A 20,407-nucleotide genomic window follows, 5' to 3' on the forward strand; every position below is an offset into this window, starting at 1 on the left:
TTGTGTTAAAAAATTATGACTTTATTCAATTAATGATGAGTAAAGCCAGTATATTCATTCAATATGTGCACATTGAAGATTGGTATCACAAAGTCATAGAAACAAAGGCATTAGAAAACACAGCAACAGGCAACTGCAACAAACATCAAGAAGTAGATGCTGTTTCGTAAAACAGTTAATATCAATTCTGTTGAAAAGCTACAACAGGTAGTTTCGGTTTTACTGCTCATAATGTGTTGTGTAGATAGATATCTTTGTTTTGAAATTCATCCATCATAAAACTTAGTTATCTTTTTCTTGGATTCAACTACATATATGACGCTGCACTGTAAATAAATTAATTGCATGTCAAAATCACATTTGAATCCTAAGCGACGTTACTTCAAAGAAAATACATGTCGTCAGTCCCTATGTTCTCAAATAACATTGGTTGAATTATACTTCATTCACGATAACTTTTCTATTATGCAAATATTTATAAAATTGATATCGTAATAAATGTCTAGTACATCACTGATGTGAATACATTGATAAGATATTATTATACACATAATTCACATTGTCACAAATATTTCCACACAATCTTTCAAACTTTTTAAAATAAATACAGATATTTTCAATTACATCTAAGAGCATTTACTAAATTATGAATTAAAAATTTCAAAGAGTGAAAATAAAGCTTAATAACAGCTGTGCCAGAGTCTTTTAAAAGTAACTGCCCGGGATAATCAGATGGAAAGTTTTAGGGATAGTTTTATTTAATTGCATTGGTAGCTGTCATAAATGCGTACGCAATGTATTTGCTTCATTAGTGGTGTACTTGTATGTGTAAATGGCAAACACGAATCTATGAACCAAGTAAATCATATTATTATAATGATCCGGCGTGCAATAAAAAAAAATGTTGATATCTTAAAAGCCGGGATTTGTAAATCTCATATCTTGGAATACTACAATGTTTTTACATGTACTGTAAAATACTTTATTTTAGCTGGAATTTATTTTCACTGATTTCTGACTAGTTGAATGTGAAATATAGGAAAAGGTATATTCATTGGAATATATTTTCACTGAATCAGCCAGCCCTTCAGTGAAAATTAGCAAAAATAAATTTGAGTAGAAAATACCAAATGAATATACATGTATACTGATGCTGATGCTATGGAAAGCCCTTACACGATATTTGGAAAGTACAAAGATACAGGCATGATGTAAGGTCTTTGTACAGACACCAAAAGTAGGTAAAAGGAGTACCAGGTAGAGTAGTTCCAATTTTCGTTTATTTTCATCTTTTCAATAACTTTGGTACTGTTAAAATTAAAGCTGAACTAAATTTAATAATGTTATAACAACTATTTCACACATAATTATGTGTGTATATTTGCCAGGCAAAACAGATGAATGGTTTTTCCCATATGTACTCGTTGGTTACATGTGACATCACTGTTTGATGTGGCAAAATGAGCCTGTGTAATCAGTGTATTTTCTAGGAGTCTACCAAGCTAAACACTAAATCAAATTTTTTCGATATCAATCTTTTTCAGTAGTAGTCATCCAATCATAAAAATATTATTTTCAAACTTTTGATATATTCTAAATAACAAGTGTCTATGCAACAAAAAAAACAATACACTTCACCCATCTACATTACTTCACTTGAAAGCTCTAGTTATTTGCTTTGCTGCTAGCTTGCAGCATGTATTAATGTATTTCACCAATCAGCCTTGGATGTAAATGGCAGTCGAGATCTCATTTAGAGTGAGAATGGTACAAGAATTGTTTTTGTCTGTCGAATAGTGTTTTGGAGCAGTGAATGCAATGCAATGATGATAGAATATGATGGGAAAAACATGTCTCATGGTGTTTTTTAGTCTCAGCAAAATCAAAATGGCCATTTAATATCAATTGGTTAAATATACCATTCCTAATGCAGAGGGGCAAATATTCAGTACTGGTAGGTTTAATTTTAGTAGATTTTATGTTACACTGACATTTACTAAGTTATAAATTCAATGATTTATGGAGGACACAATATATTCAATTGTCTGGATTTTAATTTAGTGCCTTTTACAATCAGTGAAAATAAGCACAGCTAAGAAGACATATATAGTATGCCAAAAAAAATGTATTATTAAACATAAACAACCCTTGAAAAAAAAATGCCTCACTAAATTATTTTCAAATCTTTGTATTACCAAAACAAATTTGAGTTAAATTGTGATATACACAACCACCGGCACTGGATAGCTCGCAATGACCCCAGAAGAAACAGAGAGTATATTTGAAATGATCATGTGTTACTGACAGATAACACTAACATAGTCTTACTACTCTACTGCACATGCATCCACTATGGTGACACCAATATTACAGACAGGGAAAGCCCTTGTATTATAGTGAAATATCCAGCGATCTTCCTTTGTTTTGTACTCTAACACCTGCCCTAATCTACCAACATCACGATGCGCAGCGATGATGAAGACATCGTTGTTAATCACGGCACACTTGATGTTTCTGAGTTTCCACGGTAACTTAGCAACCATTTTCCAGCTGTTTAGCTTTGGATCATAGCATTCCACCGAATCGTGTGTCCCGTGTTCGTCGTATCCTCCAATAGCATAAATCAGGCCATTGGTGACAGCCAAACCTAAACCACGGCGTGGAACCTGCATTGGTGCAATCTCCGCCCATCGATTGTTCATCAGCAGGTTTGGTCCACTGTAGAATTTCTCACAGCTCTTCAGAGGTCGGCCATTACAACCACCACCGCTACCCCCACCACAGACATACAACCAACCATTGTATTCCACCATAGCATGGTCAAATCTAGCATAAAACATGGGCTGTCTTGAGGTCCATGTTTTAAGTTTAGGATCATAGCAGTCTGTTGCTTTCAGAGCTGTACTTCCTAAATAATACAGGAAAAAAAGACATCAGTTAAATCTCAATGTATTCACGGTAAAAAAGCAATTGTATCTGAGCACAAAAACAATATTCAACCCTTGTACAGCAAGATTTGTATTCCAATAAAACGCTTTGCGGATTGCTGTGGACAGAAATAATCTATCTCTATGGTAATGTGGCCATTAAAATTTAGGCGTTAACTATGAATTGTAACTGTTCACTGAAGTGCCAATGTAATTACATACATCTAGAAAGCCTGCTCATCAAGTGCTTAACAACCAATTTATTTACAATACTGTGAAATACTTTATTTTAGCTGGAATTAATTTTCACTGAAAAAACTTTTTGGCTGTTTTGTGTGAATTTTTGACGAGTTGAATGTAAAATATAGGAAAAAAGTATATTCGCTGGATTTTATTTTCACTAAATCATTCCTTCAGCGAAAATAGCGAAAATTAATTCTAAGCAAAAATAAAGTATTTTACAGTATTACATATATCAGTGATTAACAAGTGGCCATTCATTTTGTCTCTATCCTTGACTTTGTGTAGGTTTTCTAAGAAATCTTGACACATTCATGTACACTGTATGTCAGAAATTATTATAAATTTGGCATAGGAACATACTTATAGTAAAGGGTGGATCCAGCATTTGATTTACCTTGGTTGTTTCCATGTGAAAAAGTAGTTGTCTGATTTTAGGGAGTTTGTACAGACCCAATGTAACACCCCTCCACCCCCTCTGTATTCACCCCTGACAATTGTATTGATCATATATTGAAAATGCCTTTTTTCAAAGTCTATAAAAACAAATATGGTTAATCTGTGGAAGGTGGCAATAGCACTTATACAAGTCAACATGGCAGCAGTGTTTCAGCCAACCACTCATCCAACAATACTTAATTTTATAACAGTAATAAATACATCATGTAATCTTAGTATAGTAATATGTGACAAGAAAGATGATATTTTTTACTTTGTTTTCTCTGATAATAATGAATGAAATTCAAAATTTATAGTGACAGTTCTTTGTTTTATTTTGCATGGTTAAATTATTGCATGGACGCGTTTCTCGAAAGTTAGTTACTGTAGATGATTTTTATCTCAAACAGCTGGAATTTATTTTTCAGTTGTTACAGCTGCAGTGAAAATGGCATAAATAAAAAAAAAAGCAAAAAAAACAAATAATTTGTTTCTGTTCAGTCCACATATTAATTCAAGAGGCCCAAACTGGAAACAAATCATATTTTTTTTTTAGGTATAGTGACTCACCATGACTTTGGCTGCCTCCAGTTATATACAGCAGTCCTTTACACGCACATGCAGCAAGACAATCTCGTGCTGACTCAAATTTCTCAGCCAGTGAAAAATAAGTCTTTGTGGCTACATTGTAACAGTCAACACGTGTCAATGGAAATAAATATGACCCTCCAACAATATAAACGATATTATCAATGCAGGCCACGGCATGGTCCCTCCGTTTCTCAGGCATACTTGGAATCGACTTCCAGGCTCTAGAGTGGGTGTTGAAGAACTGACATGTGTCACTCTCAGAACCTCCGAACACGGCAATCTGCCAGTCAAATTTCTTCGCTCTTGGTTTGACTGGTGTGGCTGTTATTTTATCCCGATCAGTTCGGTCCAACAAGTGATGTTTCATTCCATTCACAAGCATTTTCAAACACACTGTGTCATCTTGCATGGTTTCGTCTTCCTCCACGACCGTGCTTAAATAGTTCCGAGTGATCAATGGGAAACGAATTTTAGCAAATATTTCAGTGCGTAATTGCATTCGTTTGTCCTTTCTGTGCTTTATCCAGTTTACCGCAGCGTCAAAGACTTCATCTTCACATCTTACTACCAGCTCGTCTTTCGAAAGATACTCAGTGACCTGCTCCATACTCAAATCAAGGAACTCCTCGCATTTTGAAACATCGGTAAAACTCTCATAGGAAAATTTAACAGCTTCAGAATACAATTCTGTACAGTTCAAGAAATTTGCAAAGTCCCGAATTCCAAGACAGTTTTCAGGACTCAATTCTTGACGTAAAAAATCAGCACACTGATTTTTCACTTGTGTAATCTGGAACCGGTTTGCAGCAGACATTATTGCTTGGACGTTCTCCGAAGTGAGATCCACGTCCCCGGTGTACGCGAACTCAACAAGCAATTCCATTGTTGCTAAATCCACTTCTTTTAGTTCAACCTCGGCAGTCTTGGATTCGGTATACTTTGACGTAAACATAGCATGGAAAAATGCGCTGCATGCAGACAGGACCACCCTATGAGCTGAAATAGGTTTGCCTTCTAATATCAATTGTACATCGCATAACTGCTTGTTTTTACGCATAGCATTCATAGCCAGCATGAAGTCAGCTTGCCTCCTCATAGCAACTGTTCTTAAACCTGGAGACAATTCATCACTTTTCAATTCCGGTAGAGGTGATGACGATGATAAACCCAAGACTATTGGGGATGAAGGCCCAGGAAGATTTCTACACTTGAAATTAAACATTTTGTGGCTGAAATATACAAAGAAAAAAACAACAAAGTTGTCAACAATGTCATTACAGTGAATGTCCACAAACTTCATAAATTTTTCCAAAATATTAATCAAGGAAACTAGTTCTACCATATCTGTAAGCACATCATGTATGTCTACAATTCAAATATTAAAGACTCATTTTAACGACCCAGCACGCAATTATTATAGGAAATTTGTTGGTGAGCATGAGTGTCCTCCTATAGCAAGTACATTGCATAACAAGAAATTATGAAAAATTATCGGTAAAATTATGGCGTTCGAATCACACTTTGAAATTTTCGTAAGGTTAAGGCATTTTAATGTTTTGTTAGATAAATTGGTGGCCTGGTGTCCTCCCTGTTGCAATTTTTACAAGGTAACTTGTCAGTATTAGTAGATTCTAGCACTGGACTGACATAACATCACAAAATATTATCAGCACTTGGACATTATTCAGTCAGCTGCAGTAAACAACAATTCAAAAGTTAATCAGCTAATCCTTTTCCTTCGTTTTGTTTTTATTTTGGCTTCGTTGATTATACCATGGAGGTAGAAAAGAGAAGGAGTGATGACGCTATTGTTTCCGCTGGTTTCATGATGCTTTGGATTTGTTTACTCACATACACAATGTAATTAGTTTGCAAACACGCTGTACAATGTCACAGTTAATCGGCTTACGTCTTTCGGCTGTATTCGGAAGCTTCACGAAGATTCTCAACGCACTGCGCATGCCCAAACAGATAACAATAATACAGAATGCAGTGAAAAACGTACGCTGAGTGTACTCAACGCCCGAAATCTATTACAACAAAATGCGCGATTTTAAACATCTGCACAGTTCTGCACACCAATGAAAAATGACGAGTCAAAACATCTTGTTATAATCTTATCATGTATATTTAAATTTCACTGCGGAAATTTGCGGGATTTTTTTAATCAATGTCCAAAGTTGGACGACTATTGCGATGTAAAATATCAGAAAAGAAGTAATCACACATCTTGGTGGCGTCCGTATGCAGAATTTCCGGTACCTACAAGTGTGAAATGACCTTTGTGATCCGATAAAGGTCATTGCGCATGCACAATTCTTTTATTTATGGTTTGCGCATTCAATTTTATAGACGATGTTTAAACGGAATTTATTTTTTTCAGTTCTACTCTCGTTTTCTTGTGTAAATAAGCGGCTATCATCATGTAGATAAAACGACTTCTAAACAAAAACAATAAGTGGCTTAACCAGAGCGAAGACAAAGGATGTTTATAAGATTAACATGGGCTTAAATAGCGTCCTCACTCCTTCTCTTTTCTACCTCCATGATTATACATACCAAAAAAGAAGTGTAACATTTTCGTTACGTTTTCAATAAAAACGCTCTATTCAATTTCTACTCATGTTAGATAACGCAGTGGAATACTGTGTCATCAAGGGCACGCTGTGAAATTAATGTCAAGCGTCTGTACCGTACCGTACGTACGGAGATGATCGAGGGTTGTAGATAGAATTTAACAGATGTAACGAGAGTGGCCTCCAACTTGCATGAATTTATACAACCTCCCAGTGTCAGATTTGTCAACAAAGACCAAATTAAGTTGATTCTGCCTTAGATGAGTATTATATGTGTCACTGATTAGTAATCAAACAACGGTATACAAAATACATAGCATTACCTGGCCTGGAGTTTGAGGTCAAGCGTCTTGTCTAAAAAAAATACAAATCGTTTCACACTATTGATGTGTTCGTGCCGCCATCTTGGAAATTACGCTTACCGCAAGAGGGCGCTCTGGTAAATTACAATGTAGTTTCTCAGTGAGGGAGGGGCTTATCACGATATCAGCTGGCGTCCGATTTCAGAAAACACAACGGGGCAGAGGGTGTTCTCATTGTTCTGTAGTGTTAGCTACTCAGACATTTTGAAACAGAGAGCATCTGGGGTGGGGTTGGGGGTTGGGGGTATTTTTTTCTGTACAGTCCTGTGCTAACATCAACTGTGAGCATTACATGTTTTTCAAGCAATTAACACTGTAAGGAAATCACCATTTAATTTGACCGAGGGGGTGCCGGCACAGTCACTTGGGGGCTGAAAATCAATAAATACTAATTTTCAAAAAAAATCATCGGCTATACGTATATAAATTTATTATTATTATTATTATTATTATTATTACTAATTTTCAAAAAAAATCATCGGCTATACGTATATAAATTTATTTATATACGTATAGCGGATGATTTTTTTTGAAAATTAGTATTTATTGATTTTCAGCCCCCAAGTGACTGTGGATGCCGGTGAATTTCACATGTTATTGTTAAAAAATCACAAGTCCCCTAGGTGTATATTAAAAATTGGGCTGTCCCCCCTTAGAAAAAGACAAAATATGGTAGCCCCCCCTCCCCCCATGAATTTTTTTTAAACAATAAAGATTTACATTAATGAATCGTTGCATGCTTCCAGGTTCCAGCTCTACTCCCTGACCTCGTCACTACAGTGTAAGAAACTATTAAGTCATCAGTCTCTATTTCCTCTGCACTGTCAACGAGATCATCACCATCAGAGTCCTCTGAGTCAGTTTCGTCAGTGTTGTACATTCTGGTGTTTACAGTTTGTAAATGTTCAGTGATTTTATGAGTTTTTGCTTGATCTTTATATGATTTTCTGATTACATCACTGGTAATTGATTTCATTTTGTCTTGTTTGTTCCCATTTTTTGGTAGCTTATTATGGTCCAGGTACTTATCCAACTCAGCTGCTGTCAATGTTTTTAGTGTCCTATTCAACACCAAAGAAATCCAGTCATAATCACTATCACTTTTTTCCTGCTTCTTTTTTTGTTGTTTCTTTCTACCTTTTTCCCTAATGGTTTTCATTTGCTTTAGTGTGGTAAGGTGTTGTAAACAGTCTATGACATATTGCTCTTCCTCTGCATACTTAGAGGAAAATTCTTTGATGCTCTCAGTATTCTCCAAAGATAAAAGCCCATTTTTGAAATTCTGCGTGATGTTGAAACGCGGCTGCCAATCATCTGGCTGTCTTCTTTCACTATTACTATTCACACATGGGGTCTCATGCACGCTTAAGAAGTGGTACGGCCTCTCACTGTTTGTCACTGGTTGGGTAAGTTACTCTGACTTATTTACCAGTTATGGAAGACACCTAAAACAGTGGGCTACTGAACAGACGGCTTACAATGACAGCATGGTGAGTGAACTGCAGTCAATCTACTGAGTTCATGGCAGATCTTGATAAAACACTGACTTGGTTAATAAATGTATTTCATGAACTGTCAGATGTAAGTAAAAGAAGAATAAGTAGAGAAAAGAAAACAGGAGAAAAGTGAAGAAGCGAAAACGAGATCGTTTTGCAAGAGGAGTTACAGCTTTGTTACAAAGGATAACATCCACTGAGGTTGTACAAATATGTTTCCCTGATGGTATACATGGTTCAGTAGATTTTGAAATCTCAGATCAAACTGAAGCCAATTTGAAGTTGTCAAAGATGGATGCAGTATATATTCAATACTTCATTCATCGCAATGTCTTCTGTGCTGCAGCTAAGCAGCAGATGATGAAGCTGTATGAAGAACTTAAGTTAAAATATGAGTGCCTGTCTGATAGTTCCAGTGGAGAGAGTTACGAGGATGGTGAAAGTGGTTCTTATGATCCTGGTGATAGTGCCGATACTGACATTCTTTGCGATGAGGATAGAGATTGATAGGAATGGAGAGGATCAAAAATAGATGCCTAGGTTCAATATCTACAGTTCCTCAGAAAGTTGTGTTTTATTAAAAAATATGAAAACTTTTTTTATATATTTTATATATTTTATTTATTTACATACAAAATATTACACTATATAAATATATTTTATCTTTATATTTTGTGTTATATTAGTGTGTTTGTTTTTCACAAACTTGTTTAAAAGGTTTGTTTTTCTTCATACAGTGGAAAGTGCAGTAAGTTTTTTATGCTTTTTACAGAGGTTTATACTGTTGTTTACAAATGAAGTTTCATGTTTTATACTAATTTGTGCAATAAAACAAACAATAACTCTTTCTCATTGCAGTATGTTCATCACAGCAGCCGTCATCTATACAATATATGTGAATAAACCCAGAAAATTATACACCCCCCTCCTTCACCCTTGGAAAAATTGTTAGCCCCCCTTTTTCATATACAGAAAATGGAAAGCCCCCCTTAGAATTGCCCGGCACCCCCAGGCCAGATGAACTGGTGATTCCCTAAAGTACCGGTAATTTCATTGAAAAGAGTTTAAAGATTTTTTTTAGACTTTTTTACTGTTTTTGACTTGAAGCTGTCTGTCTGTAGAAACCTTAGAGATAATATGTAAGTGTATTCGATTCCCACTCACTCATTCAAAGTTATGCTTTATTAATTTCCATATCACAATAAAACAAAAACAAACAAAAAAAACATCTATTTTATCTACTAAAACTGTTGAATTTAAATCAGTTTCAGTTGACATTTCTAGTGTGTGCTGACAAGATCCAGAATTACGAATGAATCCCCTTACCTATCTTTAAAAGGCGGTAGTCGTCGCGCTGCACATGTGCGACATTTGTGTTGATAAACATTGTTTTCCCACAATCCAATGCGCTCTTCTAATGGAAATCAAAAGTATGAGGTTCGACCTGGGCGCGACTAACACTAATTACCGCTCATAACTCCTTCGATACCTTCTAAACACCTAATAAAATACTTAATTAAAGCAATTTACCAACAGATATATAAAATGAGGAATAAATAAAAAAAATTGTCTTGATTGAATTGCATACGTCTGTGTGGAGACGAAAAATCTTCAAACATCCACAAAAAATGTTAACAATTAGGGCAGACACTGGGGATAAAAATGTGTTAACTCCATATTGGATTTTGCAAAGAATTGCGGGATAAAAAAATTGAACTGTAGAGGGGATTTGGGGAAAACTTGCATCTTCCATAGAGCCCTAAGTTAAAATCAACTGTTTACCACTCATGTTTTCAAGCAAACATTAATGTTGAACTTTCCATTAACTTTACTGAGAAGATTGTTTCGAAGATTTTTTTTTACTGTTTTTGGCAGCAAACTGTCTAACTGTAGGAATCATACTGATAGGCAAGTGTATCTGATTTCTAATCACTCATTTTTATTTATGTTTCATTTTTCATGTCACAGTTGAAAACATCTATCTATCTTGTCTACTAAAAAGTTTCAGTTTAATTTAAATTAGTTTTAGAAGACATCTGATATATGAAGATTTCTCCACCACCTTTCAAAAACATGCCACGCCCCCTCTAACTGAACTCTATTTTTTACTGCGCGAGATGTCTCGACGAAGATCTGTATTATCTGATTTGAATGGCAATGACGGGGAGAGAAGTCACAGCGAGCGCTGAACTGAATCGGGAGATGCGATCGCTTAGGTTTAAAGTTGTCTGTCGATCGGGCGGTGAATTTTTAGTTTGTTTGCTCCGTTATTATTTTGTTGATTTGTAAAATAACCTGTTCGCCGTAAATCGTGTTTTCCGTTTTTTAGTTCCCAAAACTGTTGTGACAAAATTAGTGTGATGATTCTTTTTCCATCTTCAATGCGTAATACATAGTACCGGAACAGCCACTGGCGGGGACTACTGCCGGTATCTTACATTCAGTTCACTTTCTATATCATGTATAACAAATCTAACTTCATTGAATCCGTCAAATTATTTATTGAGAATGTGAAGATTAAGAAAAATAAAACAGGTAAAACAAGGATGCTCACACACACGCTTTTACAGCTGCCTGCCTCGTGCTTTACGTGTAGCCATGGAGTAGCCAAGTCCGGGCCCAAGTGTTTCACTTCCGACTCGTTGTGGTCGGAGTCCATGACACGTAATTTGGTCACGAAAACTAAGTCTGCCATGTGCTCAAATTTTCTACCTTCTGTTTATACCTCCATGGTCTGATCAATTAAATCATGGAAGGTACCTTCCATGATTAAATTTTCATAATAATCGCTTTACATACTGTCGACGTTCTTCTCCAAATTTCCTTTCATTCGTATTCTGTTGTCACTGTCATAGTCGACCTCAAGACGGTTTCATAGTCGACTGCTTGAAGAGCGAGAAATTCAACGAAATTAAATTTGTGGACGTAAATGGAATGCGTGTAACTTGTACCTCGGACTAGTCTGAGCTTGTACTGAATGCAAGAGACTGTTTATATTTGCTATGGGTGGTGACTATTATGCAAATTATCTGAATATTATGTCTTTGGCTGATTAATTAAGGTAGCGAGAGGGGAAAAACTAGAGAAAAAAACTTTTTTCTAAAAATCCCGGATTATGCAACCTTATATTGTGTACTTTCTTTATCTTTGGTCCGAATTTACAGTGCGCGATGCATTTGTGGAGTAATTTCAATTTATTCCCGGAAACATAGCTTTCAAAACAATGACATGTGCTTTTGTTTTTAATTAACAAAAATTGATTTTTACACCCTATAAAAACATCCAATTCATTTGTTTTCCTACTGAGTGTTTGCTCCTTGTAGTCCAGCATTGAAAAATACAAAAAAGTAGAATTTTGAGTTTCAAAGCAAAAAAAGGTGTACAGCATCCTTAAGCATTGAATTCCGGTAACAGAATGTAACCCAGCATTACATTACATACATTACACAACTGGGTTACATCAGTATCAAAATAGGTGGTAGTCACTCTTTACAGATCAAGCCTGAATTGTGAAATCCTCCATTGTTTTAATTCTGGACACTGTCATACACTTAAAATGTCTTTTAAAACTTATTTACAACCAAAACTTTCAGTAGTTGCTTGAAAAAGGTAGAGGTAAACATAGGGCTCTATGGAAAATATGCGAGAACCCCTCCCAAAAAAACACCTTCTACAGTTAAATTTTCTATCCCATAATCCTTTGCAAAATTCAATATGGAGTTGGAACTTTTCTTCCCTATACATGTGAATTATATTGGAACTGTCACTATGAGCAGATAGTTTTCCTATGATAGTGGTCACTAACACAGATGGACTGTAATTATAAACTTAAGTATGCACCTTTATAAACAAAACTGTTTTTATTTGAAATCAGTCTCAGTGAAATTCAAACAAAAGTACCGTATTGCCATTCTGTGATTTCTTTCATGCACTAGAACAGCCTATATCACGGCATGCACTCATAACATGTTTAACGTAGTTTGCTACTATAAAAAAAAAATCTTTCAAAAATTGTTGCGTGACGATTCACATACAGGTACATGCATGTCATTGGTATTTAAAATTTTTATGGAGAAAAAAAAATGCGTTTTCAAGAAACCATAAGCAAAATAAACCAAAATGCCTCCATTTTTGTCTATTTTTCATAGGACATCTTATACTAATATTCAAAGTTTTCCAATTTTTCGTGACATCTATTTGCATCTATACTTCTGGCATAGGTTACAAAACAAAATTTTGAATTATGAGGAACCAATACTATTTAAAATGCGCATTTTTCGATTAATTTTCAAGTTTGTTTTGTGAAAAACCTAATTAAGTGATCATATATTTTTATTTCAGAATTTTGAGCAGCACCCAACCCCGAGTACCAGTATTTTTTTGGGGGGGGGGGGGAACTACCTTAACTGCTCTTTATAAATCCCATTAAATTAGTATAAATCTCTAAAGCATTTATACAGCCTGTCATCAAGCATGCATCTATTGATTCAGTTTCCATGTGCTGCTGAGCTTGTTCATTTCGTAATGTAGTCATCACGATACTTTTCAAAGATCTTTTGTCATTCACGCAATGAAGCAAGACGAAAGATGCATTGGTTAAACCACCTAATTTTCAAGATTTGACGATTTTATCGCATTCATGAACAAAATGCTCACTACTACAATTTCACAAAATTAAAGTGCAGCAGTAGTCGTTGTGCAGCGTCTTCGAATTTCATGTAAATAAACAATGTATTTTACACGCGTTGTGTACGTCGTTATGAGCCTCATATCGAACATGCGACACGACTACCTCCCTTTAAAGTGGTTTACAGTATATCACATATTTGCCCATTGCCAACCTATGTCGTCATGGCAACCCAGGATGCATCCCCAAATCATACCAATGAGAAAACAAGTGGATTTTATGAGCTTTTCTTTTTATTAAAAAGTGACACATTGACAATGGTGATGGATGGGATACAGCAAGCTCTATATTTAAAATCAAATATCTAGTGAATTTTTTTAACATAAATGTATTCAGTCAAAAAATGGCAGGTTTTTGTGAGAAAATAAATGAAAAATAAAAACTGAACTATTGCAGAAACTACAAAAGTGAACTGCATGTATTTTGGCATTTCTTCGGTCTTTATTTCTCAATGAAATTTATGCGCACTAAGCGAATGAGGACAGCGCCCCCAGCGACAGAAAACAGAAATCAAAATAGAGGCCCAACATTAATACACTTGAGATGTCTCAGAATATAAATCTGAGATAAACATTTTGTTTGGAGCTGAGAAAAAAACCTTAGTGAAATAGGACTATAGATACAAATTTGCACAGAGTACATGTAATTTCATAGAAGTGAAAATCTAGCAATACAACAGTACATAAAATATATACCACTAGTACCATTGCTATAACTACAAAAATAAGTAAAAGTTTTGAATAAATATTTACAAGTTCACGTTTCACAAAATCTGAAGCCTTGGTACTCTGACTTAAACCACAATTACAACATTTGAAAGGATTTACATTCAAATAAAATCTATATCAAGTGAGAATTGTAACTGTTTAACAGGTTAACACGTTGCCAATTTTGATAAAAAAATTTCCTCCATTCATTTTGGCCTTCCATGGGTGCTTTTAGCAGGATGCGTTAAATACTGTACTAGAGACAATACAGCCAGGATTACAATAAATCCTTCAAAGTTTGAAATAGCATGTTTTTTTCTTCTTAAAAAGACATACTAAGTTGGGTCAACTTTTCTATTTTTAGCCAGTACCAGTGTGGGGGAATCAAATTAATTTTTTAATTTAATTTCATGATTTTATTTTAGGAACTAAACAAACCACATAATTAATTTTGGAGTACTCTACTCAGTGGCTGCGAAAAATAGCCATACTTTTCAGATTGATGTAGAGAGTCGAAAACTAACACCTATTCCACATGTAAATTAGTTGACATATATTTTGTTGAGCATACAGATAGCTGATGGGTTATTTTGACAGAACAAATGTCTTTCATGGAATTTATAATCCTTGTGAAGGTCCCGATTTATTGATCAATGTCGTGGTACTTTCTTCAGCTACTGTTGCTATATGACAGCAATCTCTAATATTATGTTCTACTTTTGGTCAACTCTTCACTTATCAAACTTTAATGACAACAATGGATAGAGAATTTAAACCCAAGAAAATGCCAGAATGGTTGACCTTTTCTGGGTCATGCATAAGGCAATTTCCTGGTTGTGGGTAATCAACAGTTCACACTATTTGAATAATATTGACAGTATTACGACTAGTGGAAAAAGTCATCTGTAGCAGAAATCATATCAAAAGGTGATGGTGGTAGATTCCCTGTTTCCTCCTATCTTGTAACCAATTGGAGATAGCCTTACTGGAAAGCAGCCTGTAACACAAGTGTTGATTGGTTGCAGACCCAATGAAGACTGAATATGATGCATGAAATTTGAATCTGATTTTTGTAACAGCTGGCGAACATCATAAACTCTTTCCACAAAATAGTGATACAAAACTCACTCGTACAGACTGAAATTTTCTCGAAACAATCCATGAATTCCTTATTTGTGATTCCCACACTCTTCCCCGCATAACAGTACACTTCCCCCCTATCAATACCAAGGCTCAATACCAAGGCTCAAAAAATACACAAATGATATACAGCCATAGATAAGGCATACATATATAATAAATTAAGAAGAACCACAGAGAAATGCCCATAGAATATATACACTCTGTATTTACCATGTATACAATTACATGATAGGCTGTCCTCAGCTGTTCGACATATATTGAAGCTGTCTGTACACCTGTTGCATGTTCCATACTATAAACCTTATAATTTGTTCAATTTTTGGCAAAGTTAGTGGAAATATTACTTCACAATAAATTGTTGCAATGAAATCCCACAATATTGGGGTATCTCCAAATTGCAAAAATAGAAAATTATTATGGTTTAAAGTAATATACACTATGGTGTGTTCCAAAGCTGATGTTAGCGAGACAATGTTCCATTTGTATGCAGACGCAACGACCCTCATTCGTATTAAATGCCTCTTGATTAATACAAACACTCTCCAAGAGTAATTAGATGCATCTTACAGCATTCACACTGAGCAAAGCTTTGTACAAGCTTGCCTAGAACGCAAGGTACCCTGCATGTTTACATTCTAAACTATGTTTTGAATTGACTTGAAAGTTAAAGGTATGTAATAAGATGAGAAAATGTCATCTCTAGGTGGGTGTGGTACAATAGAAATACTGTAGAATACTTTATTTTCGCTTGGAATTTATTTTCGCAGAAGGGATGATTCCGTGAAAATAAAATCCAGCGAATATACTTTTTTTCCTATATTTCACATTAAACTAATCAAAAATCAGTAAAAATAAATTCCAAGCAAAACGCCCAAAAAACCTTTTCAGCGAAAATTAATTCCAACGAAAATAAAGTATTCCACAGTAATTCATTAGTGTGCAGCTAAGCCATCATGAATGGGGTTGTATGATGGGTACACTATGATGCATTTTTTCTAAAGAGTGCTCTACCCACAGACTCAAGCATGTTCAATTGTGGTATATTACAGTTGGGTAAAACCTAATGATTTCAAAAGATTTTACAAGCTTGGAATATCTAAAAAGAATAATCCAATGTTTCCCAAGATGAGTTTCAAAGATTATTTAGATCTATTATGTGAAATATTTGGTTTGAATACGCACAAATTACAGGAAATAATTGATTTGCCATGAATCATTGTGAATCCACGCAGGGCAGGACAGAACATTATCCATAATCTTTGCCAAATGACATAATCAAATGAGAAGCCAAAGAGATTGCCAACTTTCAAATCACTGCAATTTGAATGTTTATTACACATTTTTTTACGAATTCAAAGCATCTAATACTTTACACATTAGACCTAAGATCTCGTTACAGCTACATGAAAGAATGATCTCACAAAGCAACTTTGAAGGTATCCCTGTCTTAGCACAAGTTGCATTATGGTTGTCAAAAACCCTACATTCAGGGCAATCATATCTCAAAATTTTCGATTTCTTGTTCCCCTTCTTACAGCCATGGGTGATACTACATGAAGAATTTAGGCAACGACATCACCAGTCCAGTAGCTAAAATGCACAGAGCAAAACAAGATGGCAATATTGCACAAACACAATTAAATACATGACCAAAATGCAATGCTGGCGTGATTGCAGTAAATGTGACAGTAAGAAAAATGACAGGTTGTGCAATAACCGTATTGAGTTCAAAAACTGCATGTATGTGCGCAAGACAAGCACATCTCATTTCTAATTGCTTATTAATGAGTGAATCAATTGAATTGTAGACAATGCAAGTGTGATGGCAGATAGTAATCCCAGACAACATGGACCATTCCAGCCTTCAGGTTTTGCAAACACTCCAATAACTGATACAGAGACAACAAATACAGCACATATCAGAGTGTACTCCATCTGAAGATGTCAAAGTTCACAATACAGACATTTAAATATTGTAAAATGACTATGAAGACATACTTCAGCTGATCACGTTCTCAGTGATCGTACAAGTCCTCTTGCTTACATCATCATAATGTTGTAATTCCACATTAGTCTTATCTGTCGCACCAATAATGTTCTCCACAGCCTCGACATTGCTATTCATTGCATTAGTCTCTGATTTACAACTTTCGCTGAGCTCATTTTGATTCGCACATTCCTGAAGGTGATTCAACGTCTCAGGATCAGAACCTGCAAACCCTTCATCAGCTACCACCTGCACGCACATATCAGGCTCCGAATCGTCGCTGGCTTTGTCATGGTTGACGCTCAAATCTTTAGCATTTAAAGGTTCACCCACCAATTTTGCAAAGTACTGCATATTATCTTTCAGATCACATTCAGAATTACTCTGAAGGCCGCTACTCTCCAAGTTTGTCGCACAGTTTTCGCTGTATTCCTCGTGCAAGTTTGTCAATCCCTCCGTTTCAACGTCATAACATTCATGAACTTTTCGTTTATGGTTCAATTTATCCTCATTTCGAGTGAATGTCTTCCAGCAAATTTCGCAATTAAATGGCTTAATACCCAAGTGTATTAATTCATGTCGTTTCAAGTTTTTCTTCAAAGTAAATTCCTTGTTGCACATACTGCAGCCATGTTTTCCCTCAGTGTCTCCGTTCCTCGGCAGAGAGTCCTCAGACTCTATGTAATCGACATCCTCAGATTGGCATAACCCAGCAGCTTTCAGATTCAATTTCAGTCTTATTGGTGGCCTTTTACCTTCACTCTCAACATCATCACACACAGATTCTGATTTTGAGGGGCTATGACTTTTTCGTTTCAACCCCAGTTTTTCACCAAATTTTTCCTGGAAAAAGTCTTTCTCTCCTTCCTTCCCCTTTCCGCGTCTTTGCTTCTTCACCAAGTTGAGACAGATTCCTGAATCTTCTGCTTGAGTATGATTGTTTAAATTTGAGTTGACCTTCTCATTCTCGTCACCTGAAGGCGATGGATGTTTCTTATCACTGGAATCAACTGTAATCTCGGAGATATCGCGGTCAAAGTGTTTATGACACTCTCGTTGATGCCACACTACGTAATCTTTGCGACGAAAGATATGATGACAAATGTTGCAACGAAAACGTACAAGTCCATGTTGGTTCAGTTTATGGCGTTTCAAGGTTCGACTAGATTTGAATGTTTTCTGGCACTGATCACAAGAGAACTTGGCATTGACAGAGACATATCGCACACTTGGCATGTCAATAACAAGATTACTTTCATCAAGTTCACTTTCATCCACTATTGGAGTTTTTACATCACTTTTTGCATTGCTTTTTTCATATGCCATGACAGGAGTGCTACTGCTTGGTAAAACGTAACTTCCTGGGTAGTCACAGCTATTCTGTTCATCCCCACTGACCATGTTATTATGCTTACTCAAGTTTAGTACCACATTGCTCATCGCCGTTTGATCAAAATAAGCAACACTTTCTAACTGCGACGGAGTGGACTCTTCAAATTGTTCTACCACTGGTGATTCATTCTCAATTTCCACTTGTATTTTTCGTGGACGTTTAACGTCACAGTTCTTTCGTCGACTGCGCCGAGGCAAGATGCTAAACTTGATTGGTTTGATTGGTGGATGATTAATTTCCAGTGGTTGATCTTCTACTGCTGGATTGTGCTGTGGCTCCATGGCTGTGGCGTATACTGGTACACTTGATGGAGCTTCATTGCTGGACCCTTGGTGAATATCAAACTCCTGAGCTACGTAGTAATGTTGGTCGTTATATATTGGAATTTCGGGTTGACCTTCATTTTGACATGGTTCTTGTATATTCAAATTAAAATTTGTTTCTTTTTCTTCAGTTGCTGACTCTGCATTATCCACTGGTTCCTTTTTGACCTTGTATCTTTTGAACCCAAAATCAGCACGCCTCTTGTTAGTGATTGTGCCAGAAGTAGAAACAGAGTTTAAGTCAGTTGGCAAAACAGTAATATCTCGTCCGAAATGCTCATGAAATTTTTGTTGATGCCATATTGCGTAGTCTTTTCTAAGAAAGCTTCGCCCACAGATGTTACACTTGAACGGTTTTAACCCAGTGTGAGTCAGTTTATGTCGCTTTAGTGTTCTGCTTGACACAAACTGCTTTCCACACTGCGGACACTGAAACGCCTTTGGTGCATTTGACGCTTGTTTTGACCCACCCACACCTCGTCCCTTGCGAGATGACATACTTGGTACCGCAGGTGATTCACCAGTGGATGATGCTTTCACCGACTGCGAAGCTTCAGATCTATTGAGGGGAAACTTTGGCACCTGAAGAACACTGACAATGCTAATATCTCTGCCAAAGAAATTATGATATTTCTGCTGGTGCCAAATAGCATAATCTCTTCGCTGAAAGGTCCTTTTACAAATATTACACCTATACGGCTTCATCCCTAAATGAGTAAGCTTGTGTCGTTTAAGATTGTTCCGAGAAGAGTATTCTTTCCCACACTGTAAACAAGAATAAATCTTTTTGGGTTCGTCATCCTCAGCATCGTTTGCCACTACTTCAGATTCGTGTACAGTGGCATTGACTTCTTGTACATGACTTTCAACAGTGCTTTCTTGTTTTATCTGTAAACTGTTGCCATCAACATACCAGACACAGCAATCAGTTGCCTTGGCGTTGTCATTTTTTGTTCGTTCTTCCTCCTCGCCAAAGATGGTGAAACCCCGGTTTGAGATTTGCATTCTGTCCCCTGATTGGTTGGACATACTGGGCATATCACAATCATTGTTTATTCCACTCATCTCATCATTGCCAGTAAAAATCTGAAAAAGACAGCAGATAATAAAGTTTTTATGATCTTTGCAGTATACAATGAATAGAATAACTTCATTGACAGTTTATCCCTATTGGGATTAACAAGACAAAGAAGAAAGAAAATACAATCTAAAAACATTTGAATAAGATAAATTATAGTTGGTTTTAGGTTAGCTGATTTTCAAAACAAATCAAAGAAATTGCATATTCCGCTGGTAGCATCTAGCAGTGTTGAGAGCCTGCTGTTAATTTCTGAATACCGGTAATATAAAATTAAATAATGCATGTATGCATATTTGGTAAAACAAGTTAACAAACTCGTTTGTCTTTTTCTGGACACGATCATTATTGGTAAACAACTGATGTAGCGTGATGAATGGTGGAGCTAAAATGTGCTGATTGTATGTAGTGATGTTTACTTAATAACAGGTTTTCAAAGTTCTCATTCATTTATGGAAA

The 20,407-nt window shown here is 35.9% G+C and overlaps 2 protein-coding genes across 2 annotated transcripts in view; both read right to left on the minus strand.

The window, feature by feature from the left end:
* On the minus strand, nucleotides 1–7,173 carry LOC100373687 (kelch-like protein 7). Its single transcript, XM_002740814.4, has 3 exons — nucleotides 7,096–7,173; nucleotides 4,176–5,425; nucleotides 1–2,908 (listed from the first exon to the last, which is right to left on the minus strand). Exons 2-3 carry the CDS (start codon nucleotides 5,416–5,418, stop codon nucleotides 2,328–2,330), a joined length of 1,824 nt encoding a protein of 607 aa, XP_002740860.1. The 5' UTR covers nucleotides 5,419–5,425; nucleotides 7,096–7,173; the 3' UTR covers nucleotides 1–2,327.
* Nucleotides 7,174–13,532: 6,359 nt separating this feature from the next.
* The window catches only part of LOC102800530 (uncharacterized), a 43,149-nt gene continuing 36,274 nt past the window's right edge, over nucleotides 13,533–20,407 (minus strand). Inside the window, exon 3 of the mRNA XM_006824108.3 lies at nucleotides 13,533–19,956. Coding sequence (XP_006824171.2) covers nucleotides 17,167–19,956 — 2,790 coding nt within the window. The 3' untranslated portion in view covers nucleotides 13,533–17,166. The remainder of the gene's footprint in view (nucleotides 19,957–20,407) is intronic.

Source organism: Saccoglossus kowalevskii, chromosome 18 (assembly GCF_978046115.1).
Source record: "Saccoglossus kowalevskii chromosome 18, keSacKowa6.1, whole genome shotgun sequence".
In the NCBI taxonomy this organism is placed as follows: Eukaryota; Metazoa; Hemichordata; class Enteropneusta; family Harrimaniidae; genus Saccoglossus; species Saccoglossus kowalevskii.

Excerpts from the sequence above, each read along its gene's own strand:
- LOC100373687 (XM_002740814.4), bottom strand. The coding sequence starts at position 5,418 with ATGTTTAATTTCAAGTGTAGAAATCTTCCTGGGCCTTCATCCCCAATA. Across the intron at positions 2,909-4,175 it reads TGGAGGCAGCCAAAGTCATG|GAAGTACAGCTCTGAAAGCA; the intron begins GTGAGTCACTAT and ends TGTATTATTTAG.